General features: G+C 45.1%; 1 protein-coding gene across 11 annotated transcripts in view; it reads right to left on the bottom strand.

Annotated features, from left to right (window-relative positions):
* Positions 1-27,185, bottom strand: part of DCX (doublecortin) — a 419,812-nt gene that overhangs the window by 19,665 nt on the left and 372,962 nt on the right. For all 11 annotated transcript variants that reach the window (XM_069612602.1, XM_069612600.1, XM_069612606.1 and 8 more), the window contains one exon: positions 16,058-16,152. In XM_069612602.1, the coding sequence (XP_069468703.1) occupies positions 16,058-16,152 (95 nt within the window). The remainder of the gene's footprint in view (positions 1-16,057; positions 16,153-27,185) is intronic.

The raw sequence follows: 27,185 nt of genomic DNA, 5'->3' as shown, positions 1-27,185 counted from the left end.
AATAAGTTAACAGGAGTAACTCTGTCTTACTCATGAATTACTCCTGGAAAAAGAAGAGTGCCAGTAAGAATTGCTACCAGTGAGCTCCTTTGTGAATCAAATGGCCTCTCTCCAGGTGTAACTCAGAGCTACTCCTTACAACTTCTTTGGGAATTGCCACAGTGTTTCTGGGTGAATGTACTTTGCCACAATATTTGACATTTTCTTTAGGATTTTCTTATCCGGGGACATGGGGTAAATTCATGTATGGCTTAAGACAACAATAAAAGCAGCGCCAAGTCTTCAGTAAGGCAATAACCTGGGACTGACCCACACGTTGTCTGCATAGTGACTCCCAGTGAATCACATGCAAACAGCACCAATGTTTCCATGTCTTCAAATGCAGAGGTCTGAGTGGGCGGGAACTAAAGGGTACAACGTTCTTATACATTTTGGGATAACCTTACTTTTTGTCACCCCAGAAGCACTCTTCCTGGATAGCACACAAAGGCATATTTTGTTTTCTGCTTGCATCCTACTGGGGATTCGAACCTGCGCCCTGATGGGAATGCTCTAGCTAGTGTACAATCTTGCTGAGCTACCTTGCATGCGCTGTTTTGTTTTTGATTATTTCAATAGCCTGCTTGGGACATAACTCCCAAATCCCAAACCACCACATTGCCCTGCATCGCAGACATCAGCATTCGGCTTCTGTTTGAGTATCATCTGCATGCAATTGATGTAGCCACAGCTGGGTTAGGGAGAGAGGGGTGGGGATAGTTCTCGGCATGTCCTTCAAGATGTGTGAATGATGGGAGTCTAGAGAGGAGAGGGTAGATAAAGCTAAATGCTGTGGGGGGACATGACTGAAAGTAATGATGGTCTTTTAAGATGTATTTTCTTTCAGTCTTGATATTAGTTGTAAAAGACTGTGTTGGTGGGTGGAGTGAATATAAGGCAGGATACAACTATAGGCTTTGTTTTGGGGAGGGGAAGTGTTGATGTATGTGAGGTTGTGGGGAGCATCGGGTAGGAGAAGCAGAGGGGAACATAGTTCCACTGCCTCTTTCTACACTTTGGCCTCTGCTACAAAATGGCCATAAGAGCAGCCTTAGTTTCAAGGATGAAGTACATATACAGGAGCAAGTACCCGGCAGGGAAGTAGAAACGTGAAGGCACACAAATACACACATTCAGATGAAAGTGGTGTAAAACATTGTGGAAGGGAAACATTTTTAGGGAAAGGTTTTCTAAAAATTGGGAATTGCTCCAGCTCGTTTGCCAAAGTTGTAGCAGGTGGAAAATGTTACTACAAAAAAAAGCAGCCTGTCATTTGCTTACCGTTGTTGAATGGCATGCTCTGTGTGAGTTTGCAGGTGTGGCCCTCATGTAAACTGCCTGCGCCGGATCTCTTCTCCAGCCACTCCCATTCCAAACATTCAAAACGAGGAGGCAAGCCTCCCTGGCCATTTTTATTATTATTATTATTAAGCTATTTATTGAGCACAGACCTAGCTACGAGAAGCAACAGAGTGCTTTACAGAGGTATACAACAGTACAGATGCGTAACGGTGCACCTTTGAGAGGTAACAACAGCACAGATATAGAGCGGGGGTAGGGTATTGATGGACACAAAGGAGGGGTATAGCTGTACAGGGTGGCCGGGAGGAAAGGGGCAGATGGCTTCTAGCAAGTTTGGTGGCGCGGGGGTCAATGTGATGGCCTAGGTGTTGAGGAGGAGGGACTACAGGTGGATCTTGAGTTCTTTTCTGAATTGTAGGCGCGTAGGGGCAAGTCTGATGCTGACGGGGAGGAGGTTCCATAGTATTGTGTGTAGGCAAAGAAGGCTTGTTTTCGGGTCCTTTCCTTGTCGCAGCAGCGGACTTCAAGTCAGCACGTGTGCTGGCTTCTGGTGGTGCACTGTCTGCTGGAGATGCTGAATTTCATTCAGTTACATTTATCCCTGTTCACATACGTCACAATCTGCGCCCACAGCGTGAGCATTTATGTGAACATCTGATTATTGTTATTCTTATGGTCACTGGGCCCAGTTTAAACATATACAAAGATTGCTTTTTAGTGAGCGCAAATTCTTTTTGTACTTGGAAAAACCATTGAAAACCGGGCCCGTAGACGTCTTTCTAAAACCATCTGCCAATTACTACAATGCAAGTAAAGGTGAATCATGTACCATATATCCACTCGCAGCAGTGAGTTATTTTTGCAGTTCCTGCCAACTTGCATAACTATTTTCATCAGGTTTCAGCAACCTGGTCTTGCTGTGCACTAGGCCCACAAAACGTGTTTTTTTAACGGCTATAAAATATGATAAGGCATTTATAATGCACCTGTACACCAGTGATTGAAGGTGCCACAAGACAAGGGAGGGAAGACATAGGCAGGAAAGGGAGGAAAGGACAAACGATCCTACTAGGCCTTGTGTCATTCGGATCATGCAAGTGTGACAATAGAAGTGCAGGGGGCAGATGAGGGAGAAGTGCAAAGGAGAGGAAAGGTGGAAGTGCGATCAGGGCAGCATGGCTCTGAGTAAGTGCAGCCAGGGTAGCGCGGCTCTGGTTAAGTGCAAGGAGGAAGGGGGCTGTAGGGGTTACAGTTACATCCCATAAGTGTGCGGTAGGCCAGGAGGCAGTGTAAAGGAAGACTGGTCGAGAAGGGGCCTGGTACCCAGTGAGACCCTGAGGGAACCAAGCAACCAGTCGGCGCTGCAGATAGGTAAGTTAGCAAGGCAGTGAGAGAGAGATGGCAGAGAAGAAAAGGAGGGTGTTTAGCTGCTTCCGGCACTTCAGGTGGTCCGGCTCAAGTCTGAGAGAGGCAGAGGGGGGCACCAGCAGGGGAAAGAGACCTAGCCCCACTCTCTGCCTGGAGAAGCGTCTGGCCCTCAGAGAGTTGAAGGTAGCAGAGAAAAGGGCTCTAGAAGGAAGGTATTTTGGAAGAGAGAGTTGGATGTAGTGTGAGCTTGACCCCAGAAAGCCTTGTGGACGATAAAGAGGGTCTGATCCTGGCAACCACCGGGGGCCAGTGGAGAGATTTCTGGGCTGGAGAGATACGGTCCCTGGGCTTGAGGCCACGGATAAGTCTCACAGTCCTGTTCTGGATTAGTTGCAGGGGGCAAAGAGTAGAGATAGGCAGATTGAGAAAGGCTATTGCAGTAGTCCAGCCTGGAGAGAATCAGGGCTCTGGAGACAGTGAGCTTCTGTGGGAAAGTAAAAAAAGTAGGATACCTCTGAGGTGGTGCAGTTGGAAGTAGGCCTTCTTGGCAAGGTCCCTGATGTGAGGAGAGAAGGAGAGTGGAGTCGAAGACGACACCAAGGTTTTTTGCCTCACAGGAAGGTGAGTGTAGCGGACCCAAGGAAAGCGGGGGCAGGCGGCCCAATGAGAAGGCTTTCCATCTTACTAGCATTATGTCAAAGATAGTTGGAGGCACACCAATCCAAAATCGTGGATAGGGAGTCAGGATAAAAAATATTTCAGTAACAGAAGACTTTTATGGAAAGCAGAGTTCAGGTTCCCGGTAGGTAACACTTCTCTTTCAAATCACATTGCCAGGAAAGTCTTCTGCTAGTCCAACATTTCTTCCTGGCCCCCATTTCACCCTCTGAAGGTCTTGCCTGTTTTAGCAGCCCAGATACAGATAACTGCAGCTTGTCTGGCCCGTAACCTGTCTTTTGAGCCTGTGCTTCACTCCTCTGGCCGGACATCAGCTATAAATTCAGGTGGTACCCATCCCACCATCTCTTTTTATTGACCCACGGCCCTCATCACAAGGACATGTGACTTGTTGTGAAAACCCATTTGCTCCTCCCAAGGATTTGCTGGGACATGCCTGCTTTTGGTCCTGCAAAATGGGTGGATTTTAAGCATGTGGCATTGCAGACAATTTATATAGCCTTAAATAGAGCCATCCAACATGTTATTTCCTGCTCCAAATGTTTTAACTAAATGTCCCCTCTCTTTTATGGCTCACTATTTGAGGATTCTGAAGTACAGAGTTACACATTTTTAATTTGCACTGTTGAACTTTCCCTTCATCGGGTGTTCGTACAGACACTGTTGATTACATGGAGATATATGTACCGCTATCTCTGCATCAAACATGGCTATAGAGGGTCAGTAAACACACTCTTAGCTTTGTAGAAATGGAAGAAAGTTTGTTGCAACCTAACTTTGTTGTCTTACTCAATATGATGGTGCGAGTGGGGGCGGTTAGATGGAATTAGTGCAGATATAGAAGGGCCCGTCATGACCTCTTTAAGTTCCTCTGTGATGCTCTCACGAATGCGGAACGGATGTGGGAAAGTGGTTAGTACATTCCTGCATGTGCCAATGCTGTCAGTGGTTGGTCAGACACACAGTCTACATGGAATATCCAGCTTCACATGTTCTTCTCCTAAACATTATTAAGCAGAGATTTACTTGGAGTCTATTATTATAGGGATCTCTCAAATCGCACTCCTACAGGATCCTGTGATCCACCAATACTCAAATGGTTTCTCGTGGATGCCTAATCTTGACTGCGCCCTACCTTCCCCGGATCCTACTGCTTCAATGGATTCTTCCCTAAACTACAGCTCACTCTGCCAGATCCTACTCTATAACCACAATGGCTTCCATGATCTCCACTCGCACACCCAGACCTGGTAGAACATTAAGCTTGTCACTTCACTTGTCAAGTGTTTGTGCTTGGGAGAATCAAGCTTCTTGGAAGACTATGCATTTCTTTTTTCAATAAGGGCTGGACCCGGGAGATTATCAACATTCGGAAAGCTGGTAGAAAAGTAATTTGCATCTGCACACCTATCATAGATGTAATCAACAACAACATGATTAGAAAAACAATCTAAAGTCAAATTTAAAAAAGCTGTAATATCTACTTCGTGTGTCTAAATCTACATTATGTGTGCATGATTTATGCACCGGCTGCACATACTAGGTGCATGTAAATTCCAAACATTGGGAATTCTAAGGATCGAGTCAGGAATGGGACAACAAAGCATGCAATGTAGGTGAGTTGACCCCTCCCTCACTCTTGTGCATCTGTTAGTTATTCAGGGTCCATTTGCCATGGCTCTTTTCATTGTATTCCGCAGGCCACGTCTGTGTCCATTTTACACATTGTACCACTTGTTTGCAAAGACCCATTGATCCCTGCCTAGTAAATGTGATCTGTGCAAGTCTAAAAGACTGCCCCAGTGACATGTTTTCTCCTATTTCTGTTCCCGCTGTAATCATTCCTGAGTATGACAATTCCCATTGTAACATAATGTTTGCCTATTCCTTTTGTAAGGGCAAAATGCTCGGACATTCAAATGCCTTCCAGTCTTCCTTGAGACACACCATGCATCTCCCTCCTCTTTTCTTGGTCCACCAATTCCCCTCTTTTGTGTTTCCTCTCTCTGACCCTCTCCCATTACTCCCTTTCACTCTCCTGTTCGTGTGACACACTTTTTTTTCTGAGCATGTCTTATAATGTTACCAGAGTAATCTTGGGGGATTCCTCCACTCCCAACCCTACCCCTGTCCTCTTTCACCCTTCCTAACGCAAGCCTGATGTCAGTAAACACATTTTCCTACTCCAGACAACATTTTGATCACTTTTCATTTCATCTTCCCCCAGTATTATTGGGGGAATTGCTTGCATCGAGCAAATAAAGTGGATTTTCATTTCTGAAAAGTCCCTCATACTCTCTGTGTCGTGTGAGGAACTCATGGTGGCAACAGTAAAGACAGACACAAGTGATCACAGTTCAAAGCTTGTTTATTAAACTGTATGAATGGGTGAGAAAAACGCCTAAACCTAAAGCTAAGATGGGAAAAAGAAACCACAATCAAATAGTAATAAGGCTGTCCTAATACTAAAAAAAAATATTGCCAATCCTTACCACTAAGTTACAAAAAGAGTGTGGGATAATGTTCACCAGAAAAGAAAGAAGTGTTCACAAAATGATAAGTCAGGATGGTGTGGCTGGGGTATCCCTTCCCGCCGTTTTAAGCATGGGACAAGGCGGGACTTCTGAGCACAGCACACTCCTGGGCCTCTCCAGCATGAGGTTCACTATTCCATTCAACGATACTAGGACCTTCAGGGGCCAAGTCTCTTTTCTACAAAGTCTCTTGCCTTAGAAGGCCTGCTGGACCAAAACAACAAACAAACAAAAGTTCCTTCAGTGATCTTGCACCTTGAGCAATTGCTCTTCACCCTTTGGATCTCCCTCTGCCAGGCTCAGATCCTTCTTGCAACGTGGGCCTCCCTCTGTCAGGTTCACTACGGCCTTTCACTCTTAATATCAACACAATGTTCTCAGATGCATCTTGCTTCACCCTGATTCGCATTCATCCCTCAACGGGTTCACATTTGCCAATTTCACAGTTCACTTTGTTTTATCACGATGCAAGATTTACTTCTTTTAGCTTTTCCCTTGGCCTCCCTCCGTCGGGTTCACATAGCCATTTCAACACAATCTTCATGAGCTTCTAATGCAGTTCAAGATTAGCTTCATCTCTTCAGAAAACGTGGTTACCTTTTCCCTAGCTTACCCTTGACATCCCTCCGTTGGGTTCACACTTGCCTTAATTCACAATTTCACAACCCTATTGGAAAGCAGGGGTTTCCTTCCCCTAGCTTTATCTTGGCATCCCTCCATTGGTTTCACACTTGTTTAGGTCACAATGTTCACAATTCGATCAGAAATCGAGGGGGGGGTTCCCTTCCCCTAGTTTTCTCTTGGCAACAGGTCAGAGACATTCGATTGTACAAGGGATTTGACCCTTATAGGACCACTCTGAAACCTCACATCGCTCTCTCCTAGGGCCTTCTGGTACTTGTAGTTTCAACACAAAACAAAGGGGTCAGCCAGAGTCCTTCGAATGAGCACTCCTGCGGCACCGGACCACTCTGCAGCTGGCCCTTCTCTGGGCTGTCCACAAATGTTGAAACACACACAAGTTTTTTGTTTATAGGTTCCTTGTGTTCATATAATGTTGCCAATTGCACTCTTGGGCTAAACACAGTTTGGTTTGCTATCAGCTTTCTCGACTCTCTGGCTGTGTTGAACCCGTTGTCTTGTCTTGCTTCTGGAGTCAGGAATGGTACCACAGTAGCCAGCGTGTCTCCCCGCCTGAGTTATCAATGCGGGAGGCCCCCATGCACCATTGATTCTTGTCACACCACATGCCAGCTGTCCTTCCCAGTCTTGTGATTCCCATATCGGAGGCTTTATAAGTCTGAGTTGAAATGGGCATGGGCAATTCCCTCCTCATCATCCTTTCAGGTCTTGCCACCTTTCTCCTCCACTTGAACTGCTAGTCCGGAATAGCTGCTTTTTCGTGCGTTTGGCCTTGCTCGTAGTGTGCTCTCATGCTCCACCGTTTATCCCTGTAGGAAGGTAAAGGGCCATCAGGTGTGTGTGGTTATTGTACATTGCATCACTCTGCCTGACTCTTGTTTTGGGACATGTCAGGTAAACGGTGGTCAAGAATGAAATCCTTCTCAAATGTATACATTAATGTATTATCATATACTGGGGCCATGGCTGACATTCTTGACAACCTCAAATGGGCTTCATACATCCTTACATGAAAGAGATTAATTGATGATATTTATGGTATATGGTGTGGATCAAAAGATGAACTTATGCAGTTCTATGAGTATTTGAATACAGAACACCCACGTATTAAATTTACTCTACAGGTTGGTTCTCCCTCACAACAGTTCCTAGATGTAAGTTTACAGATCAAGGAGGGTAACATATCTACTATGGTATACCATAAGCCAACAGATTCCAACAACTTGTTACACTACACTAGTTTTCATCCTAGAGCCATGCTAAAAAGTTTGTCCTACAACCAAACCCTCAGGTTGAAAAGGATAATATCACACCCTGCTGGTCCGGACATGGAATGCTCTATCTTGATAGACAAATTTAAGAATTGGGGCTACCCATTGCAGATCCTCGACAAGTCTAAGTCATGATCCAGTGAAGTATCTAGAGCGCAGCTACTTGGTAATAAACATTAGACTAAGGAGGTTCCTTTGTTGTTTATATCCAAGTTTTCAAGACAACGCTTCCAGATAAGTAAAATTATCAAACAAACACTGGAACATGCTACTTAACGATCCTGTCCTTCACAAACTTTTTCCCAAAGCCCCTATGATGGCTTTTGAAAAAAGAAGAAACCTCAAGGAAAACTACTGAGGGCTCAGAAACTTCCCAAAGATCGACAGTTATTCCTGGAAACTAAAAGAAAGGGGACTTTCCCCTGCCTGGGTTGCAGTCACTGCAACAACATCTTGAAAGGTGGCACTATTTCAAACCACAAATGGGCAAAAGGTTTAAATTAAGGGACTATGCTACTAGTCTCACTGCAGGGGTAATATATGCCATCAAATGCCCTTGTGGACAACTTTACGTGGGCCAAACCATGAGACCTGTGAAAGAGCGTTGGACTGAGCACAAGTCCAACGTTAGGTGTAATAATCCTAGATCTCCAGTGGCAAGACACTTTTACGAACATCAACATACTGTAGCCCAATTAAAATTCCAGGTACTGGAAGAAGTTAAACATCCAGGGAGAGGGTGGAGGGGTAATTATCAGTCCCTCCAACAGAGAGATATGTACCGGGTACATTTACTTGACACTGTACAACCTAAAGGTCTCAATGAGGATTTTTTTCCTGAATTGTTTGTACTGTTATTTTTGTTGGTATGGGTTTGTTTGATATCTGAAAATTATGCATCTATATTTGTGAATACCTTGTACCAATTGAGTGATCTCTATTGTGTTAAAATGCAGCATGACTTTGTAATTAAGATGTACATCTGACTAGACAGTGTGAGCGGTAGAATATGAATAATACCAAGCAGCACCTGTTTAGATAGTTGCTAATAGTGTTTAACTTCATGAATGTGCTTTGTTGCGTCTGCGTTAACAAATATAATCTTTTCAGTTGATTAAAGTTATACTTACTTGTATAAATACTGCTGAATATTTAAGTATAGGGACTTGAACATATTGAAAGTGTTGCAGTGATCAAAAGATGCTATTTCAACGTGTAAGGTGTTTAAACCGTCTTTATAAGAATGGAGAGTTTAATTTCAATATCATCATTTGAGTGACCGATTTGAGAATGAATGGATATGTCTATTCCCATCAGCCATCAGGATGTTGACCTGGCATTTTTTCTATTTGTTATTTTTTAGCTTTTCCCATCATTTTTTGCAACATTTTGTTTTAAGTAAAGGATTACAGTTAATGGTGTCCCATATCAATAAGAAGGGAACTAGATTAACTATCTAGTGAATTTAATGCTTGTGAATGGGTGGCAGACCCGGTCCAAGATGGAGGTGTGCATCTGTGGGAAGAGTGGTTAGTCCGTTTTTCGTCTCTCTTGTAAAACTGAGTTCATTACCCTATCATGGCGTGTATAAAACAGCTCTTAGTAGGCTTGTTTGACAGCGTCTAGCGAGGAGACGTATTCCCTGTTTTCATCCTGACATTCTGTGGAGTCGCTTTTGCGATCGGGTAAGCATAATCATCTATTACAGTCCTCTGGGGCTATATTTTGGTGTGGGTACATGAGTAACATGTTAAGAATTCTCTTCAGTTTTCTTAATCTCGACTTTGTTTTAGATTGTAGGTCGGCGAAGGTGAATGACAGGTCGCAGAAGACATATATTTACTAGTCGGCTAGAACTGGATTTGGACACTCGTTACTGCGTGTGTGGAACTATTTAGTGAATTTGCGGTTCCAAGACTTTGGGAGGGGTGAGTGAATTTGTTTCCTCTACATTGTGAGAAATATACGGCGTTATGAATAGTGTGTTGATCAGAATATATGTTGAGAGGTCAAGCTCTTTACTTGACATACCTTTTGGTTACAGGGATTTATCTGGCACTTCTGCAGCCACCCCTCCACCCTCCTTCTCGGCCTTTCCCCTTTTCTCTCCAGACGAGTTTTCTAGACAAGTCTGATCTATGAAAGTCTCATCGAAACAGGTTCATCCCTGTTCCTCCAAAACTATCAAGGATCACATTGACTCCCTGGCTCCTGCCCTGGCGGATTTCTGCAAACACTCCTTCACCACTGGATTCTTCCCTGCCCCACTGAAGCACTCCCTTGTGCACCCTCTTCTTAAGAAACCCTCTGCTGATCCCTCCTAACCAGCTAACTATCGCCCAATCTCCATCACACCCTTCCTGGGAAAGCTCCTGGAGAAACTGGCCATCTCCCAGCTCTATCTCCACACTGAATCTGTTGGTTATATTCATGACCATCAGTCTGGCTTCAGAGCTGCCAGAAGCACAGAACTGCTCTCCTGAACATCCGTGAAGACCCTCTCACCAACCTCGACTCTAACACCCCTTGCGTTCTTATCTTGCTTGATCTCCCTTCTACTTTTGACACTGTCAACCATGCCATCCTGCTCAACCATCTCTGTGATAACCTGGGTATCACTGGTCAGGCTCTGGCATGGCTGACTTCTTTCCTCTCCGACCGACCCTCCCTGGTCCAACTTGGGTCCTTCCTTTCTGACATCTTTTTCTCTACATGTGTAACCTCTCTCCCTGGCTGTTCAACCAATACCTGGCACTCCTTGCCCACCGCATCGCTGCTCTCTGCCCCAACTTTCAGTGCTATGTGGATGATACCCAGAGCATTTTCAGGCTACCCTCGGCCTCCTCCTCTCCTTCCCTCATCTCTGACTGTCTGTCTGCCATCTAGGAATGGTGTGCCGCCAACGACCTCTGCCTTAATGCCAGTAAGACTGGGATTCTACTCATCGGCACACCCACTCCCTCCTTCCCTGCAGCTCTCTGGCCGGCCTCTCTTGGCCCTCCTCCCACTCCCACCTGCAAGGCTAAAAACCTCGGGGTCATCTTCGACTCTGCACTCTCCTTCTCCCCTCACATCTCTGACGTCTCTAAGAAGTCACACTACCAGCTGCACCTCCTTAGAGGTATTCTTCCTTTCCTCTCCTTCCCCCAGAAGCTAACCGTCTCCAGAACCTGGTCCTCTCCAAGCTGGACTACTGTAACAGCCTCTATCTAAATCTGCCTGCCTCCACTCTCTGCCCTCTGCAACTTATCCAGAACAGGACTGCGAGACTTGTCCTTGGCCTCAACCCAGGGATTGTATCTCTCCGGACTGAAATCTATGCACTGGCTCCCAGTGGCTGTGAGGATTAAGTTCAAAACCCTCTGCATTGTACACAAGGCCTTCTGGGGTCTGGTGCCGCACTACCTTCAACTCTCTCTTCCTAAATATCTTCCCTCTCGAGCTCTTCGCTCATCTGCCTCCAACTCCCTTAGGGTCAGTCGCTTCTCCAAGCAACGAGTTGGTAGTAGATCCCTCTCTTCGGCAGGGGCCTCTCTCTGGAACAGCCTTCCTGCCTCCCTGAAACTCGAGGAGAACCATCTCCGGTTCTGGAAACACCTCAAAACCTTCCTCTTTGCTTCTGCTTTCTCTCGTCCCCTCCCTTGCTGAATTCCTGACTGAAATTGCACTGGTTATCTGGCCACCCTTCTGATCTCTGGCCCAGGCCCTGTCAATTACCCACCTGCACTGCCTCCCTGGTAAACCCTGTACTTGGGGACTGTTTTTCTGTATCCCTTCAGTCCCCCTACCAGCCCTTACGTCTGCACTTCCTTGCACTGACCACTAGCTGGCTGTTTATGTGTCTTATTATTCCACTTCCCATGTACTGCACTTTCCCCTCTACCCTCCCCCTGCGCATTTTTCCTTTCCCCCCTTCCCATGCACTTTTCCTTTCCCCCCTTCCCATGCACTTGCACAATCTGAATGACACCTGGCCTAGTAGGATCGTTGTCTGTCCTCCCTTTGCCCCCCCCCCTTGCCTTGAAACACTTGTGTATAGGCGCGTTATAAATGCTATATCATATCATATCTGCTACGTGGGAACATAATTAACCATTAGCGTTATACCGCACGTAGAGGTTTAGGAAACCAGTGATTGGTCATCCCGAAGTGGATGAATGTGGACATTTGCAGATGTGTAATCGCTGGATTATGTCATGATATATTGATTTTGGAATGCAATTTTTGGAATTACTAGCAGCCTGAGTTACGTTTTGTGCTTTCTCTACTTATTGCAGGGATTGGCACTCCGATAGATCTTCCTCTTCATTGCATCATTCGCTTACTTTTGAAACCTTGTTCAAGGTGCTCAAGTAATCCCCTCCTTTTTGAATGGGCTCTTTCTGTATGAATGGGCATCACATGCTAGGTGAATGGCAGATTACTCATGAGGATTCATCTACCCCAATACTTGCTCACATCCAGCTTGCTCTTGGTGATGGATTTTCATGTTTTCATCTTTAAACATGGAATATTTATTCTTTAAAATGTGATAAGCCTCATCTTGGTAGTATCACTGATTTTGTTATGTTTTTCAAATGAATAGAATTGAATTTTTTACTCACCATGAATAGTACACAAGATGTATATGGCTTTATTTAGTTTTTTGTTTTCCCTTGTAGTCTGAATTTGCTCTTGAAGAAGCGGTGTATACCCCGAAACGCGTCAGTTCCTTTTGGATTATCAACCACTTGTGGAAACCTTGATGTTAACAAGAACATTTGTTTATGGTTGAACTATACAATTGTGTACTAATATGTTGACTAGAGAGTCTACCCTAACTTTGAATGAATATTGACTGGCTTTCTAGTATTGTATAGTGTGCAAGGGACGGGAGGGCCGTCCTACCCATGGACAGACTTTTCCTTTAGAATGTACACATATGGACAGTGCTTGATCTGTAAAATAAATAAGTGCCAGGGCCCAAAACATCTTGGCTCACTAATGCTGGGGCTAGCGGGACACTGGTGCCCACGGCCCAGCTCAGTGCTAGATGGGTGCACTACCAGCCCCTCACACTGCTCCTGTTCCATGTCACATGTTTGGCATTGCTGTAACGGCTGGCATGGGCTAGTAGTGGGGTTTATGGGGAAGGAGCATACATGGGTTGAGAAGTATAGCCAAGGTTCCATTGCACTAATCTGCAATAGTATAGCATTGTCAAAATTCCATTATTGCCAGTTAGCGCCAAGATCCAATGTACCCAATTAGAGCAGCATGGCCAAATTCCATTATGCCCAGTTAACACAGCATGAATGTGCTAGGAGGATAGGCCCAGAGGATAGCTCAGGGGCAGCGCATGTGTCTTGCATAGCAACACAGATTCAAATCTCGGGCTCTGGCTTAGAAACTGTTCAGAATTAAGTATGTTATAAAAGAATAATTACAATTACAAATGTAGTACATTAGGCCCAGCTTTATCTGGTTCAGAAGGTCCAGTTAGCATGGCATGGTCAGTGTTTATTAGGTCCCGGTTAACAAGTCCAGTGTACAACAAAGCAATGGTTGGAAAGAGATGTGGTCTGCTAACTATGTTGAGGTGACGTTTTTCTAACCCTGATTCCTCCCATCCCCCACTGCAGGACATTTTGCAACTGTGGATAAAACTATTTGACGCTGTGCAACCCAATGAGAACACTTACGCAATGTTAGTACATAGGTATTACAGTTCAACATATAAAACAATAATGGAATCACACTGCATCATGTTAGAACCTGTGTTGCTTCATGTACACTACGAAGAAATACAATTATTTCATGAGCTTAACCCATGTTTTACATGTTGCATTTATGTGATATAGCCTTGCTACGCACTCCCCAGGCAACATATAGAAATACTAACATGTATAATGATGATTTGTTCGTTATATAGCACTTTCGCCAAAGCACTGTACTTAGAACATGTTAACATAAAATTATCACCCAATCGAAGTTTGTACACTTTTGCTGACCTCAGAAGGATGAAAGGGTAAATTGGTCTTGAGGGATTCGACGCTGCAACCTGCACATTACACACACATCGCCGCAGCGAGAGGCCAACCTGCTTAGCTATCTTACTTATGTACTGAGTAATACACATGTATTTTGCTCAAACGTGCCCCATTCCACTTACTCACTGATTATCACTCTTTCAGGCAGAGACTGAATGAACAATGTGCAAAAGCATATCGGGATGTGGCAACTTTGAGAACATGTGACTGACTGTGCCCCAGCGCAAGTTGCCTTTATGAAATACTGGCCTCTTGGGAAATGCATTGCACTCAATCCTTCACTAGAAAGGCTCCACTACACAGATGTGGTCAAGTGGCTAAACTGGTGACTGTAGTCCTTGGTAACCTAGAATGTAATCCCCTACTAGGTGATATTCGGTAAACTGGGGCCATCTCTTTACCCTCATGTCTAAGTTTTCTTATATGCCAACATCAGGAGCAATATCTAAATGCCAGTGTATAAGCATCCAAAACTGGTAAACTAAAATGAATAGAATCCGAGCTGATTTGTGCAGCCTTTGTGACTCTGGATCTGCTTGCTAGAACACATAAACAGGCAACTTAAGTGTCGCTCACCAACTTTAGTGTGCACAACTCTGAGCCACTTGGGCAGATAGCCCTGTTGGAGATCTTGTGGGTCCCCCTCCAGGTACCCCATTTTCCAACCCCCACCCATAAAGACGTCTCTGCATGCAGTTTAATAGCACTGCAGCACTCTATTTTGGGGTGGGGTGGAGAAAGATTCAATGCCCATTGATCTCCTCCCCCCAAAAAAAGAACAACTATAAAAGTCAACAACAAGGCAGCCCGACGGCTGCACAGTGCACTGCCAGCAAGGCCTCCGCAGCTGGCCTGCTAAACACAGAGTGATTACAAACAGGCCAGCTGCAGAGGCCTAGGTGCGCTGTGCGGCTGCTTGTCCGCCTCGTTGTTGGGCATTTATTTCAGTGGAAGAAGATCTGACTGTCTGCTCTGCCAAAACCGAGGTGGCCGCACAGTGCACCAAGGCCTCTGCAGTTGAGCTGGCCTGCTATTAAACACTGTGTGGAGTCGTGGCTAATAGCAGGCCAGCGGCTGCAGAGACCTAGGGGCGCTGTGCGGCTGCTTGTCTGCCTCGTTGTTGGGCATTTATTTGGGTGGAAGAAGATCTAACTGTCTTCTCTGTCAAAACCGAGGTGGCCACACAGCGCTCCAAGGCCTCTGCAGCTGAGCTGGCCTGCTATTAAACACTGTGGAGTCGTGGCTAATAGCAGGCCTTTGGCTGCAGAGGCCTAGGTGCGCTGTGCGGACACTGGATCCCCTCGTTGTTGGGCATTTATTTGGGTGGAAGAAGATCTGACTGTCTGCTCTGTCAAAACCGAGGTGGCCGCACAGTGCACCAAGGCCTCTGCAGCTGAACTGGCCTGCTATTAAACACTGTGTGGAGTGGCTGCAGAGGCCTTGACGTGCAGTACTGCCGCCTCATTGTTGCCATTTTCTTTTTAAGAAGAAGATCTGACTGTGACTGTCTGCTCCGCAGTGAAGTACTGGGAGCAGTCAGGTCTGATCTCCTAAAAGAAAAGAAAAATGCAAACAACGAGGCACGGCCGGGGAGGCCATGACCAAGGAAGGACTCTGCAGCTCAGCTGTAACCTGCAGCTTCAAGAGTGCCAGTGCTGAAAAAAGAGTGACAGTGTTGGCCACCAGCTAAACCCAGAACAAATTAAGCAGTGCATATGGAGAAAATATTTTCTGTGAATGTTACTCATAGTCACCAGTATAATCTTCTAGGTATTTGATCAGAAAATAATTCATAAATGTTTGCTATGGAAAACAATGCAAAACGCAAAAATGACACAAAAACACATTTGTAAAAAATACAGGAAACACAAAGGTAAAATAACAGGAGCAGAGTTATTTATGCATGTAACAGAATCAAAAAGTGACACATGTTTTAATGAAATATTTCAACTTTAAGGACAAGACGCCACCTGTAACACTTGAAAGACAGTACAAGGGCCCAACAAGAATGCTAGTGGGTTCACAACCTTATACGAGTCTTACAGGAATTTCAGGAAGCAGGTCCTTACCTTTCCAATAATAAACCTGATATGTTATTACGTTGAGAAGGAAGATGGAGCTGTGGGGTGCTGAGACAAGTAGGGAGAAAACTATATCCTATCCAATTGTATTGCCTTTGCTTGTCTTACAGTACCTTGTGCTTACGCAGGCTTCCAGGGCTGGTGGGTGTGGAGATTGGAGACTGCTTGGATTTCGGTGTGGACAGTTGGCTGCTTGATGTCCCATTTGCTGCCACAAAATAAGACCAGAGTTAAAATAATATATTAAGGCCAAATGCGTTTTGTTTCTAAAACCTGCATCAATATACATTACAAAGGTTCACAACAGAATTGACATTATTCACCAACATTATCTCTTAAAGCAGGGTTCTGTTATGTTTTGAATGGCCAGATGTTTTGGACTACAGCTTTCATCAGCCCTAGGCAACATAGTCAATAAAGAGGGATCATGGGTGTCATAGTCCAAAACAACTGGAGAGACACATGTTTCAGAACTCTCTCCTAAAGACAGGAAAAAGGAAAAACAGAGAAGTGCAAAAAACAAGTGGCTGACAAGCGACAGAAGAAGAACAACATGGAAAGAATTATCATGGATGTGACAATGACATATCACGATAACTGAGCAGGGCCAGGTTTGAGGGATGAACAGATTATACAAGCTACATTTATGCAATGGAGACGATGAGGTGGCAATCCAAATATTTCTCAAAGACCGAGGGGAGAGCCAAAACTCAAATACAAGCACCGTTGATGCCATAACCAACCATACAGTAACAATGCATCCAGGCTACACAGGCTTGACTTGTCACCCAAGTGAAGGTCATATTGAACTGCTATTCTGACATGTCTGCTAACTTCTGCAGTGCTAAGGCTTATTTCTAAATGGAGTGGGATTTATTTTTAGATGGGTTTGCATGTGCGTACTGAAACAATTTCTTTCTTGTGAAAGATTACCATACTGATTGGATATTTTATTTAGCTAGACTATAAGGTTTATCATGTTACCCAAAGTTTGTGACTTATTATTGACTATTTTCAAAGTCTATATTTCGGATGCACATGATAAAACGTGCATTTATGGTGTACTCGAGACCAGCAAAATCATTCTTAAATCAGTACCTTTTAAATGTATTAAAAATAGTTATATATTTTTTGGTTTTTGTTTTTAAATATATTCTATTCTTTTATTGCACACGATTAGATATTTTTAAATATGTGATGGCTTGAGCAGGGCTGTACTTAGTTGTTCAAAATCTGAAGACTACATGGCTGAATCTATCAATATATGCATTTCCTAAAAATACAATTCTGAATTCCAAATTCATTTGTGTTCCTTAAAGGTAACATAGCAATAGATCAAATTATATTTAAAGACTATTGAAAATAAAATTAAAACATGTTCAAGATGTTAGCACTTGTATCACTTCTTCGGGCACAGTTGGAATTAATGTTTCAACACGTCAATGTATTCATCCAGCTCATGAATTTCTTATCAGTTCCTATGTTTCTAATTTGTAGTTTCTACATAAAAAAGGGTGCATCAACAGAGGCCTTTCTGTCACACTATGCTTTTCCTACATGTACAGGTACCCATGAGCCTCATGCGTCGACATCCACAGATTGTTTGTAATTCTGACCGTATATGAGTACATACTAGATTGTAAAGTGGACCTGTTCCTTCACTCCCAAGAGGGTAGGATGGCAGGGTGCATGTGATTCTATGCACATACAAACCACAGAAAGATGATTACTAGGTAAATATTGTGTGTCTTCTTTGGCTTATGAATCTGCTTGGATTCATATGCTTTGCATAGGTTAGCAAGCAGTACCTGATGAAGGTGGTAGGTGAGTTGAAAGGACAGTTGCAAATACATGTTTTAAAACCCTTTGCACCACTTGTGACTCTATTCTTGCCTTAGTATCTACAGAATAGTGCTATGTGAAAGTGTGAACACAACTCAATATAGCCTCTTTACAAATTGCTCTAGTGGTACTTCAGCAAGGGAGGGGGAACAGAGGGAGTACAGACAGCGATCCTACTAGGCCAGGTGTCATTCAGATCGCGCAAGTGCATTGGAAGGGGAAGAGAGAAAGTGTGGGGGAGGTGGAAAGTGCAGTACATGGGATGAATAAATAATACGTAAAAGAACGGCCCACAAGTGGCAAGTGCAAGGGTAAGTGCAGACATCAGGTGTCAAGTGCTGGTAGTGGGACTAGTAGGGATACAGAACAGTCCTCAAGTGCGGGGTTACCAGGAAGGCAGTGCAGGTGTGCAACTGGCGGGAGAGGGGACCTGGGCCAGAGATCAGAGGGTGGCCAGGTAACCAGTCCAATGTCAGATTCAGCCAGGAAGTCAGCAGGGAGAGGAGGAGAGAAATCAGAAACAAAGAGGAAGGTTTTGAGGTGCCTCCGGAACCGGAGATGATTCTCTTCAAGTTTCACGGAGGCAGGGAGGCTGTTCCAGAGGGAGGCACCAGCAGAAGAAAGAGATCTACCACCAACTCGTTGCTTGGAGAAGTGAATGACCCTGAGGGTGTTGGAAGCGGATGAGCGGAGAGCTCGAGAAGGAAGATATTTAGGAAGAGAGAGTTGAAGGTATTGAGGCCCAAGGCCCCAGAAGTCCTTGTGGAAAATGCAGAGGGTTTTGAACTTAATCCTCGCAGCCACAGGGAGCCAGTGCAGAGATTTCAGTCCTGGAGAGATACTATCCCTGGGCTTGAGGGATGTGTTGGGTGTTTTTTAGGGGTAAAAGGAAGGTATATATTTGCTAGTGAGTAACATAGTTATATACACTTAATTATAAATCATGCAATCCTTGTCTTTGTCACTGGATCACCTTCCCTTCCTGTTGTCACTGAAACAAAAAATAGACGTGTTTTTCTTAGTTCTTTAGTTCTATTGAGGGAGTACATGACTGCCCTACAGCGTTCAAGTGTATGTAGTGACCTTTCTTCCCGTGTTTTGTAGGTTTTGGAAGAAAGTTGACCATTTGATTGATTGACTGACATGCAATTTGGAAATTATTTTTGGAGAGAACCTAAGATGTGTTCTTAATACCACCTTGTGATTGTGTATTGAGGCACCGTTCTGAGATCATTTACAGAAAATGGGGGAGCCAAAAGCTTGAGTTAACAGGGAAGTGCCCTTACTCTATGAACATGATACCACAAAATGTAGGGCAAATGCCGACTGTGATTCTAATTTGGTTAAAACCAAAACACGTCTGATCTCCAAAAGCAGGCAACTCGCCTGCTTTATGGATAAAACTACTGTGGTTGAGGGCAGAATTTGTTTTAAAGAGAGACAACAAAGGACTGCTGTGGATTTTGCCACTCGCAGACACTACAAGGCTTTGAGAGAGGACAGAAAGGGATAGAGTTGAATTTCTAGATATCCCTTCCTCCTACCCAAATCTGTCCCTGTGTAGCGCTGGTGTATCGCCTACAAAAAGGAGACAGAATAAGAAAATAAACTATTCACTTCTAGTTGTTGTTAATAACATTCAGCCTTGTTGAAGTCATGCTCCTCAACAACTCTCTTCCACTATGTGTCTGTATTGGAAGAGACAAATAGCCAGGTTTACACTCGGTAGTGTCGTGGTTGGGTGTGTACACATCCACTGGGTTATAAAAACTTTAATGACCCCGGGATTGTGTAACAACCACACACATCGAAGTTTAAAAAAGAGAAGAAACACAAATACAAACACAACGTATAAAAACTCACAAATTGTGTTTTTAAACCAACATAGAGACGATCCTCACTTCAATATGAGTTTCCCTAGATGTTCTTCTTACTGCATATGATGAAGTGAGGTAACAAATTGCTCATATATAGAGAATTGCATTCGTATCTATAGACTGTAGCAATTACTGTCTACCGGTTTCAGCGACAGCGTGTATGGTGTGGTCGCTTTCTTCAGGACAGTCTTATGGTTTTCAACTAGGAGGTAGGTCTAATTAGCACATACCAATAGTTGGGTTTCAAACAAAGAAGAAGGCGGGAGAGTTACTTTACCACCTCCTTAGTGTGTCTTTTGGCTGGGACAGACGGGTGACCCTGTGTAACAGAAAACAACAATATGTACACGTCACCGTTTGGTTAATAACTGCCAATCATGGCTTTCGAATGAACAGTTCTATTAGTACTATTCAAACTTCAAATACACAACACAAGATATGATTGATTCTTGTCTTTTATCATAATTCGCAATCTGGTGTTAGTCTATGTTCCATTTACTATTTTCCCAACGGGGATCCCCACTTTGTAATGTTTACCTGCTGGTGTTATTTGTAGTCTACGCATGCCATTTGCAGTGTATTATTCAACAGAGCCCTGGTGTATACAATGTCTATAACATATATATATATATATATATACATCATATCGCGTTGGCGACCATTAAAGGTCACTGACCTGATTGTAACAGTTGACTTGACATGGTATTTTCATCTGGGCTCATGTGGAAAAGATTCCTACGGTAAATTGTGTCCTCAGTGGTCAGAGGTGGAGTCCTGACCTGGCAAAAAGTGAGCTAGGGTCAGCGCCCTGTCTCCATGTCCTGGTCTTTTTAGTCTCAGAAATTTAGACCAATTGTAAAGCGGGGAGCGGAAAAAGCAGCCCGGAGCCGAAAAGTGTGTGACCACCAGACCTATAAAAAAACGCATACAAGAGCACCAGTCGTGTATAAGAACAGAACGGGAAAATGCCCCAATGGTGGAACACTTTAAACTAAGTAAACATAAAGCCAACGAAATCAGATGGACAATAATAGAGAAATTGACCTGTCCGAGGAGAGGTGGGGACATGGCCAATTTACTCCTAAAAAGAGAGCAAAAATGGGTCTTCCGTCTGAAAACAGACCAATTAGGGCTGAATGAGAATATCCCCTGGCAAACTTTAGCTATGATTAGCTAAACTTCTGGGCACAGACACAATGTGTTTGGGCAATGAATGACATCAGCCTGTATAAGTGAGAGCAATTGCACACACTCGTTCTCAATTATCCAACACGGCCCCGGCGCAAGAATACGTGCAGGGTGAGCCGAGACCGTAGTGGCCAGGCATCAGTGACTGACAGAGGTGCCTGTCTTCCGGGTAACACGTATCTGTGATAACCAATGAAATGTAACATTTTCCCTGGCAACCATCACATGATCTGTGGCGGATTGCGAACGCACGCTCAGGTTAAATAATATAACGGGATACGTTCGGTTACAGTCACATGACCTGTGACGGATTGCACAACGGGCCGGGCAGACGGATGCTGCAGATGTCCTTTCGTACATGGACGAACTATAGCACATAGCACCTGCAACAACCAGGTAAGACCTAGCACCCACGGGCCAGAAACAGGGACAAATGCGGAGGGAGTACGGCCCGGGAGCAAGTGACTTGCGTCACACACTGTTACACTCACCTGACTCCCACGGAGGCGCTGGCCTGGTTCGCGCTGCTGTGACCTCTTCTAAGGTGATGCGCAGGGTTCGGAAGACGGACTAAACCGGGCCCCCAAATCTGGCTTGTCTGGCTCGCAGAAGTATCCTTCTTAGGGTCTGGAAGGACAAGCTCTCCATCCTGCTTCTGATGCAGGGGCGCGTTGGTATCCAGTTACTTCACTGGATTTTCGGATTGGTGAGAACCAAACTTGCTTGGCTTCCAGGTAAGTTTTTTGATAAGAGGTTCCCCTTGTGTCCATGCATTAATGTACTAATGCTAGTGTCTTTTTCCCCATAGGGGCCGGGGTACGGAATGCCGGGGAACAGGCACCGACCCGAGATGAGAGGTGAAATCCTTGTAGAAATCAAGTAAGTCTTTAATGAGCGTTTTTTGGTAATGTCTTTTCATTCGCTCATTAACGCTGATGTCTTTTTTTCCCCTTAGGGGCCGGGGTCCGGAAATGCCAGGATGCGGCACGGACCCGAAATGAAGAGGGAATGAATCAACAGGTAAGTCTTAACATGGAGATTTAGCTTTCCTTATTCCCTTCTCTCTCTCACCTTTTGTTCTGGTCTTTTTCTCCCTAGGCGCTGGGGCGTGACTGCGAATCCGGATGATCGCTGCTGAACATGGAGGCGCCCTGGAAAGGTGAGTGGAATGCGGCGCTGCAGCGATCGACGCGATGAGCTTTTAAATTAAAGTCTTCCTTTTCAGGATTGTCGGTGAGATGTCTCTGGGATGCGGATTTAGCAGGTAAGGACTTTTCCTTCTTCTGTTCTCTTCTTCGCTTCCTTTGCAGGTGATCCAGGATGCTGGCAGGGGTGGCAGAAGTCAGGATGCAGGAGCAGACACGGTGAGCGTCCAGCTGCTAGATGCAGAACAACGCGAAGCACGTGTGGCTGTTCGGGTGGGGTTTAAATAGCCTTGGAAGAAGTTCCAGGTATGTATCCTTCCTCCAATCAGGTATGTATCCTTCCCCGACCACGCCCGGATGGTAAATTGGTCCCACAGGTAAAGTAGTTCCTTTCAGGCCTCAAGGAGGCCGGGATCCTGCAGCATGGTCTGCATCAGGTAAGTGCACCCAAGCATTCCCATAATGAGCCTGGCGCCTCTGGCGCCAGGACTGATGTCTTTTATGAGCCTGGCGCCATAGGCACCAGGACACTGTCCAAAGGGCCCCTATATGGGGTTGCTGGGTCCTTCCTTGGGGACTGGATGTCCGCTTTTGGGGACGCCGGGCTTGAACCGGCTCCCCGGGAGCGGGCATCATGACAGCATTCCCCCCCAAGGCCCCTCCCAAGGTTGTTCCCTCCGGGGGTTTTGGTTTGTCTGGGAAGAGTCGGTGGAATTTCCTGACTAATCGAGGTGCATGCACATGGTCGCTGGGTTCCCACGACCTCTCCTGAGGTCCGTACCCCTTCCAATCAATTAGGTAGAACAGTTTTGACCTAAACATTTTTGAGTCTAAAATGTTCTTCACTTCGAATTCGGGCTCCCCATCTATTAGAATAGGTTCTGGAGGTTTGAGTAGTCGGGTTCCGGGTACCACTGGTTTCAGAAGTGACACATGAAAAACAGGGTGAATTTGCATACTAGCTGGTAAATCAAGTTTAACAGCCACTGGGTTCATTATTGCCGTAATAGAATAAGGTCCCAGATATTTTGGGTTAAAGGTTCGAGGCCCTTTGAGTGGTAAATGTCTGGTAGCTAACCACACTTGATCCCCAATCTGATACAGAGGTGCTTCACTCCGATGTAGATCAGCATTCTCCTTGTATTTTCTCTTGGCTTGTTGTAAATGCGTAGTTGCCTCTTTGAAGGCTTGGGTAATTGTAGAATGCAGATGTTCTACTGCAGGCATTCCGAGGTTCTGAGGTGAGTCAAGGTTTGAGGTTCGAGGGTAATGCCCAAACAAAGTATAAAAATGACTGTGGCCAGTTCCAGAGTGTACCGAATTATTATATGCGTATTCGGCTATCCAAAGAATGTCTTTCCAGTTGCTTTCAGATTGCTGTAACATACACCGTAAGTACTGTTCAAGGGTCTGATTTGTCCTCTCGGTCTGACCATCGGTCTGAGGGTGGTGACTGGTCGATAATCTTACGTCGATCTGCGCCATTTGACAACATTTGCGCCAGAAGTGGGAAATGAATTGGCTTCCCCGGTCAGAGATTAGTATAGATGGGAATCCATGTAGCCGAACAATATTTTCGAGGAATTCTTTGGCTAGGACAGAAGCTGAAGGTAAACCTTTCAAAGGAATAAAGTGGGCCATTTTGGAAAACAAATCCACAATTACCAGAATAGTATTGTACCCCGAACAAGGAGGCAGGTCCGTAATAAAATCCATTGATAGGGTGTGCCAGGGTGCTGGTGGTATGTCTAGAGGTTGAAGGAAACCGGCTGGTCTTTTCTTTTGACTTTTATTTTGGGCGCAAACACCACAGGACATCACAAAAGATTTAACATCTTTTCGCCAAGAGGGCCACCAAAATTGTCGTTTCACCTTTTCCTCTGCCTTGGCAATACCAGGGTGTCCCTCTATTAATGTATCATGATAACCGGAAATAACTAGTTCGTGTAATTCCTTATGTGGCAGGAATAAGCGTCCTTGGAAATAAGGTAAACCATTATCTATGGTAAAGTCTGATCCCTTTTTTATCCATTTCTGTAAGGTTGTAGGGTCCAGGAGTTGTTTCACTCTGGCTTGAATGTCTTCCAGCGTCTGTAACGAAGTCATGCCTAGAATCCTCTGTTTGGGAATTATTGGTACTGGTTCTGAGTTTGTATCAGATTCTCCCATTCCAATTCGGGATAAGGCGTCTGCTTTGCCATTCTTGCAGCCAGGTCGATAGGTGATCACGAAATCAAATTCAGCAAAAAACAAAGCCCATCGGAGCTGCCGTGATGACTGAGCCTTGGCGGTTTTCAAATACTGTAAATTCCGGTGATCAGTGATCACTGTGATGGTATGTCGAGCGCCAAGCAGATAATGCCGCCAGGCTTTAAAAGCGGACTTAATGGCTAACAGTTCTTTGTCCGTGATTGCATAATTAACCTCGGGTGCCGAGAATTTTCTGGACCAAAATGCTACGGGATGCAGTTGGTTGGTTTCGGGATCTCTTTGGGACAGGACAGCTCCCATGGCTAGGCTGGATGCGTCAGTCTCGACGACATAAGGGAGATCTGGACGCGGGTGTTTCAATATAGGTGCGGAGGTAAACTTAGCTTTTAAATCCTGAAAGGCCTGCTCGGCTTCTTCAGACCATTCAAAACGTTTATTTTTCCTCAAGAGTGCAGTAATGGGTTGTACCACGCGTGAAAATTCCGGGATAAACCTGCGATAAAAATTGGCAAAGCCGAGCATGCTTTGAACCCCTTTTACAGAGCTAGGTGATGGCCATTTGAGGATGGCATCCACTTTTCTTGAGTCCATTCGGACTCCTTTGGGTGTCAGGATGAAACCTAGAAACTCGACTTCTGTGGTATGGAAAACACATTTCTCCAATTTAGCAAATAGTTTGTGGTGGCGCAGTTTTTCAAGTACTGCCCTGACGTGTTTTCTGTGATCAGATTCCGAAGAGGAGTACACCAGAATGTCATCGATATATATGACAACACAAACATCGATGAGTTCCCGAAGGACATCATTCATGAAGTATTGGAAGGCAGCCGACGCGTTACATAATCCGAAAGGCATCACCTGGTTCTCGAATAATCCGTATTTATTACGGAAAGGCAGTTTTCCATTTGTCACCTTCTTTAACTCGTACCAGATGATAAGCCCCCCGGAGATCTAACTTGGTGTATATGCAAGCATCCTTCACCTGGTCAAGGAGTTCAGGGATCAGAGGCAGAGAATAACGGTTTTTAACCGTTATCTGGTTCAATGCATGGTAATCGATACAAGTTCTAAGGTCGCCTTCTTTTTTGGGCACAAGAACAAAGCCGAGGATGCCGGGGACTTTGACGGGCAAATAAAACCATTAGCTATGTATTGATCCAAATATTGTCTCAAATGCAGATTCTCAGGTTCGGTAAGGGCATAAATCCTGCTACAAGGGGGTTGTGCACCGGGCACCAGATCGATTTGGCAATCGTATGATCTGTGAGGAGGTAACGTGTTGGCCTGTTCCTTTTGGAAGACTTCCTGAAAGTCTTGGTATTCTGGAGGTAGTTGCATGGAGGCAGAGGTTACAGATGCTAGATTAATCTTCAGGTTTTCTGGGTAGCAGGTTTGTGTACAATTCGGGAAGGTTATTTTCTTAGCTCGCCAATCAATTCGAGGATTATGTGTCTCTAACCAAGGGATTTCAAGAAGAACCTGAAACTGTGGAGCCTTGATTACATCAAACACAACACCCTCCCGATGGCCGTCGGGACCAATAAGAGTCACCTCAGTAATGGAATGTGTTACCGATCCAGAGGCAATTTCAGTTCCATCGACTGTGGTGATGACATCTTTGCTGGTGTTAGGACGGAGAGGGAGGTTAATCCTAGAGACCAATTCACGATCCACATAGTTTCCAATAGCCCCCTATCGATGTATGCCTTTATTGCATGCAACCGCTTAGGCTGTTCTGGATCTACGAGAACCATTGGCACAATGAAATGCGAGGTCTGAGAGTTAGTTTTCAAGCTCGGCAAGCGGACCCCTACACTTGTCGGGCAGAGTCGTTTCCCGAAACAGAGTTTTCATGGTTTTTATCAGCGGCTCCTACCGCCTTTCGGGGCGGTTTTGCCGGGCAATCTCGTAGAAAGTGTCCAGAATTCCCACAATAAAGACATAATTTAAACTGCCACCTCCTTTCACGTTCCTTTTGAGTTAAGGGTCCTTTAACCCCTCCAATTTGCATAGGCTCAGAGACATCAACTCCCTTGGGATTAGCATGGGTCTTGACCAACACCCGGGTCTCAAACCTGGACCGATCTGCTTTTCTGTTTTGAAGTCTGTGATCCAATTGGACTACTAAGTCTATATACTCTGTGCATTCTTGGGGCGGATTTACAACTTGGGCCAAGACATCTTTAAGTTCTCCGCGAAGGCCTCAATAAAACAACGTGAATCTTTTATCCTCTGGCCATCCCGTTTCCACAATTAGTCTATTAAAGGTTGCAATATAGGATAGGAGGTCCTGATTGCCCTGTCGCAGGGATAGAAGTCCGTCTTCCAGAGCCTGCCCCTGAGAGTGTCGAGCAAATAACCTTTCCATGCTTGCTTGAAACCTTTGAAAATCACGGAGAATCGGGTCATCTTGAGTAACCAGTGGAACTGACCAATCGGCAGCGCAGCCGCTGAGATATGACAATACAAAGGCTACCTTGGTCTGATCATTAGGGAAGGCCCCAGGTCTGCATAGGAAGTGCAAACGACACTGATTCATGAATACGGCAAATCGTTTGGGGTCCCCAGCAAAGCGTTCGGGTGGGGCCAGCGGCATGTTTCCAGGTAGATTAATCTGCACAGGGTTACTGGAAACCACAGGAGCGGGGTTCCCTCCGGAACCGGGTAGAGGAGTTTGCCCAGCTTGACCTTGCAAAAGCTGTCTGGCCAGGTCATCAGTTCTTTCCTTTGATATTATTAATTCCCTCCTGAGGGCATTAGTCTCTTGACGAGCGGCATGTACTTTGGCCCGTAATTCCCCCAGTAATTGGGCCAACTGATCAGCCTCAGAACTTTCCATAGCGCCTGGGTGGGAATTTGTAGGAAGGCTTCGCGTTCTGTTACGCTCACCTGACTCCCACGGAGGCGCTGGCCTGGTTCGCGCTGCTGTGACCTCTTTAAGGTGATGCGCAGGGTTCGGAAGACGGACTGGACCGGGC

This window comes from Ambystoma mexicanum, chromosome 5p (assembly GCF_040938575.1).
Source record: "Ambystoma mexicanum isolate Mex_15411 chromosome 5p, UKY_AmexF1_1, whole genome shotgun sequence".
Lineage (NCBI taxonomy): Eukaryota > Metazoa > Chordata > Amphibia > Caudata > Ambystomatidae > Ambystoma > Ambystoma mexicanum.
This window is presented reverse-complemented; position numbering and strand designations above follow the sequence as displayed.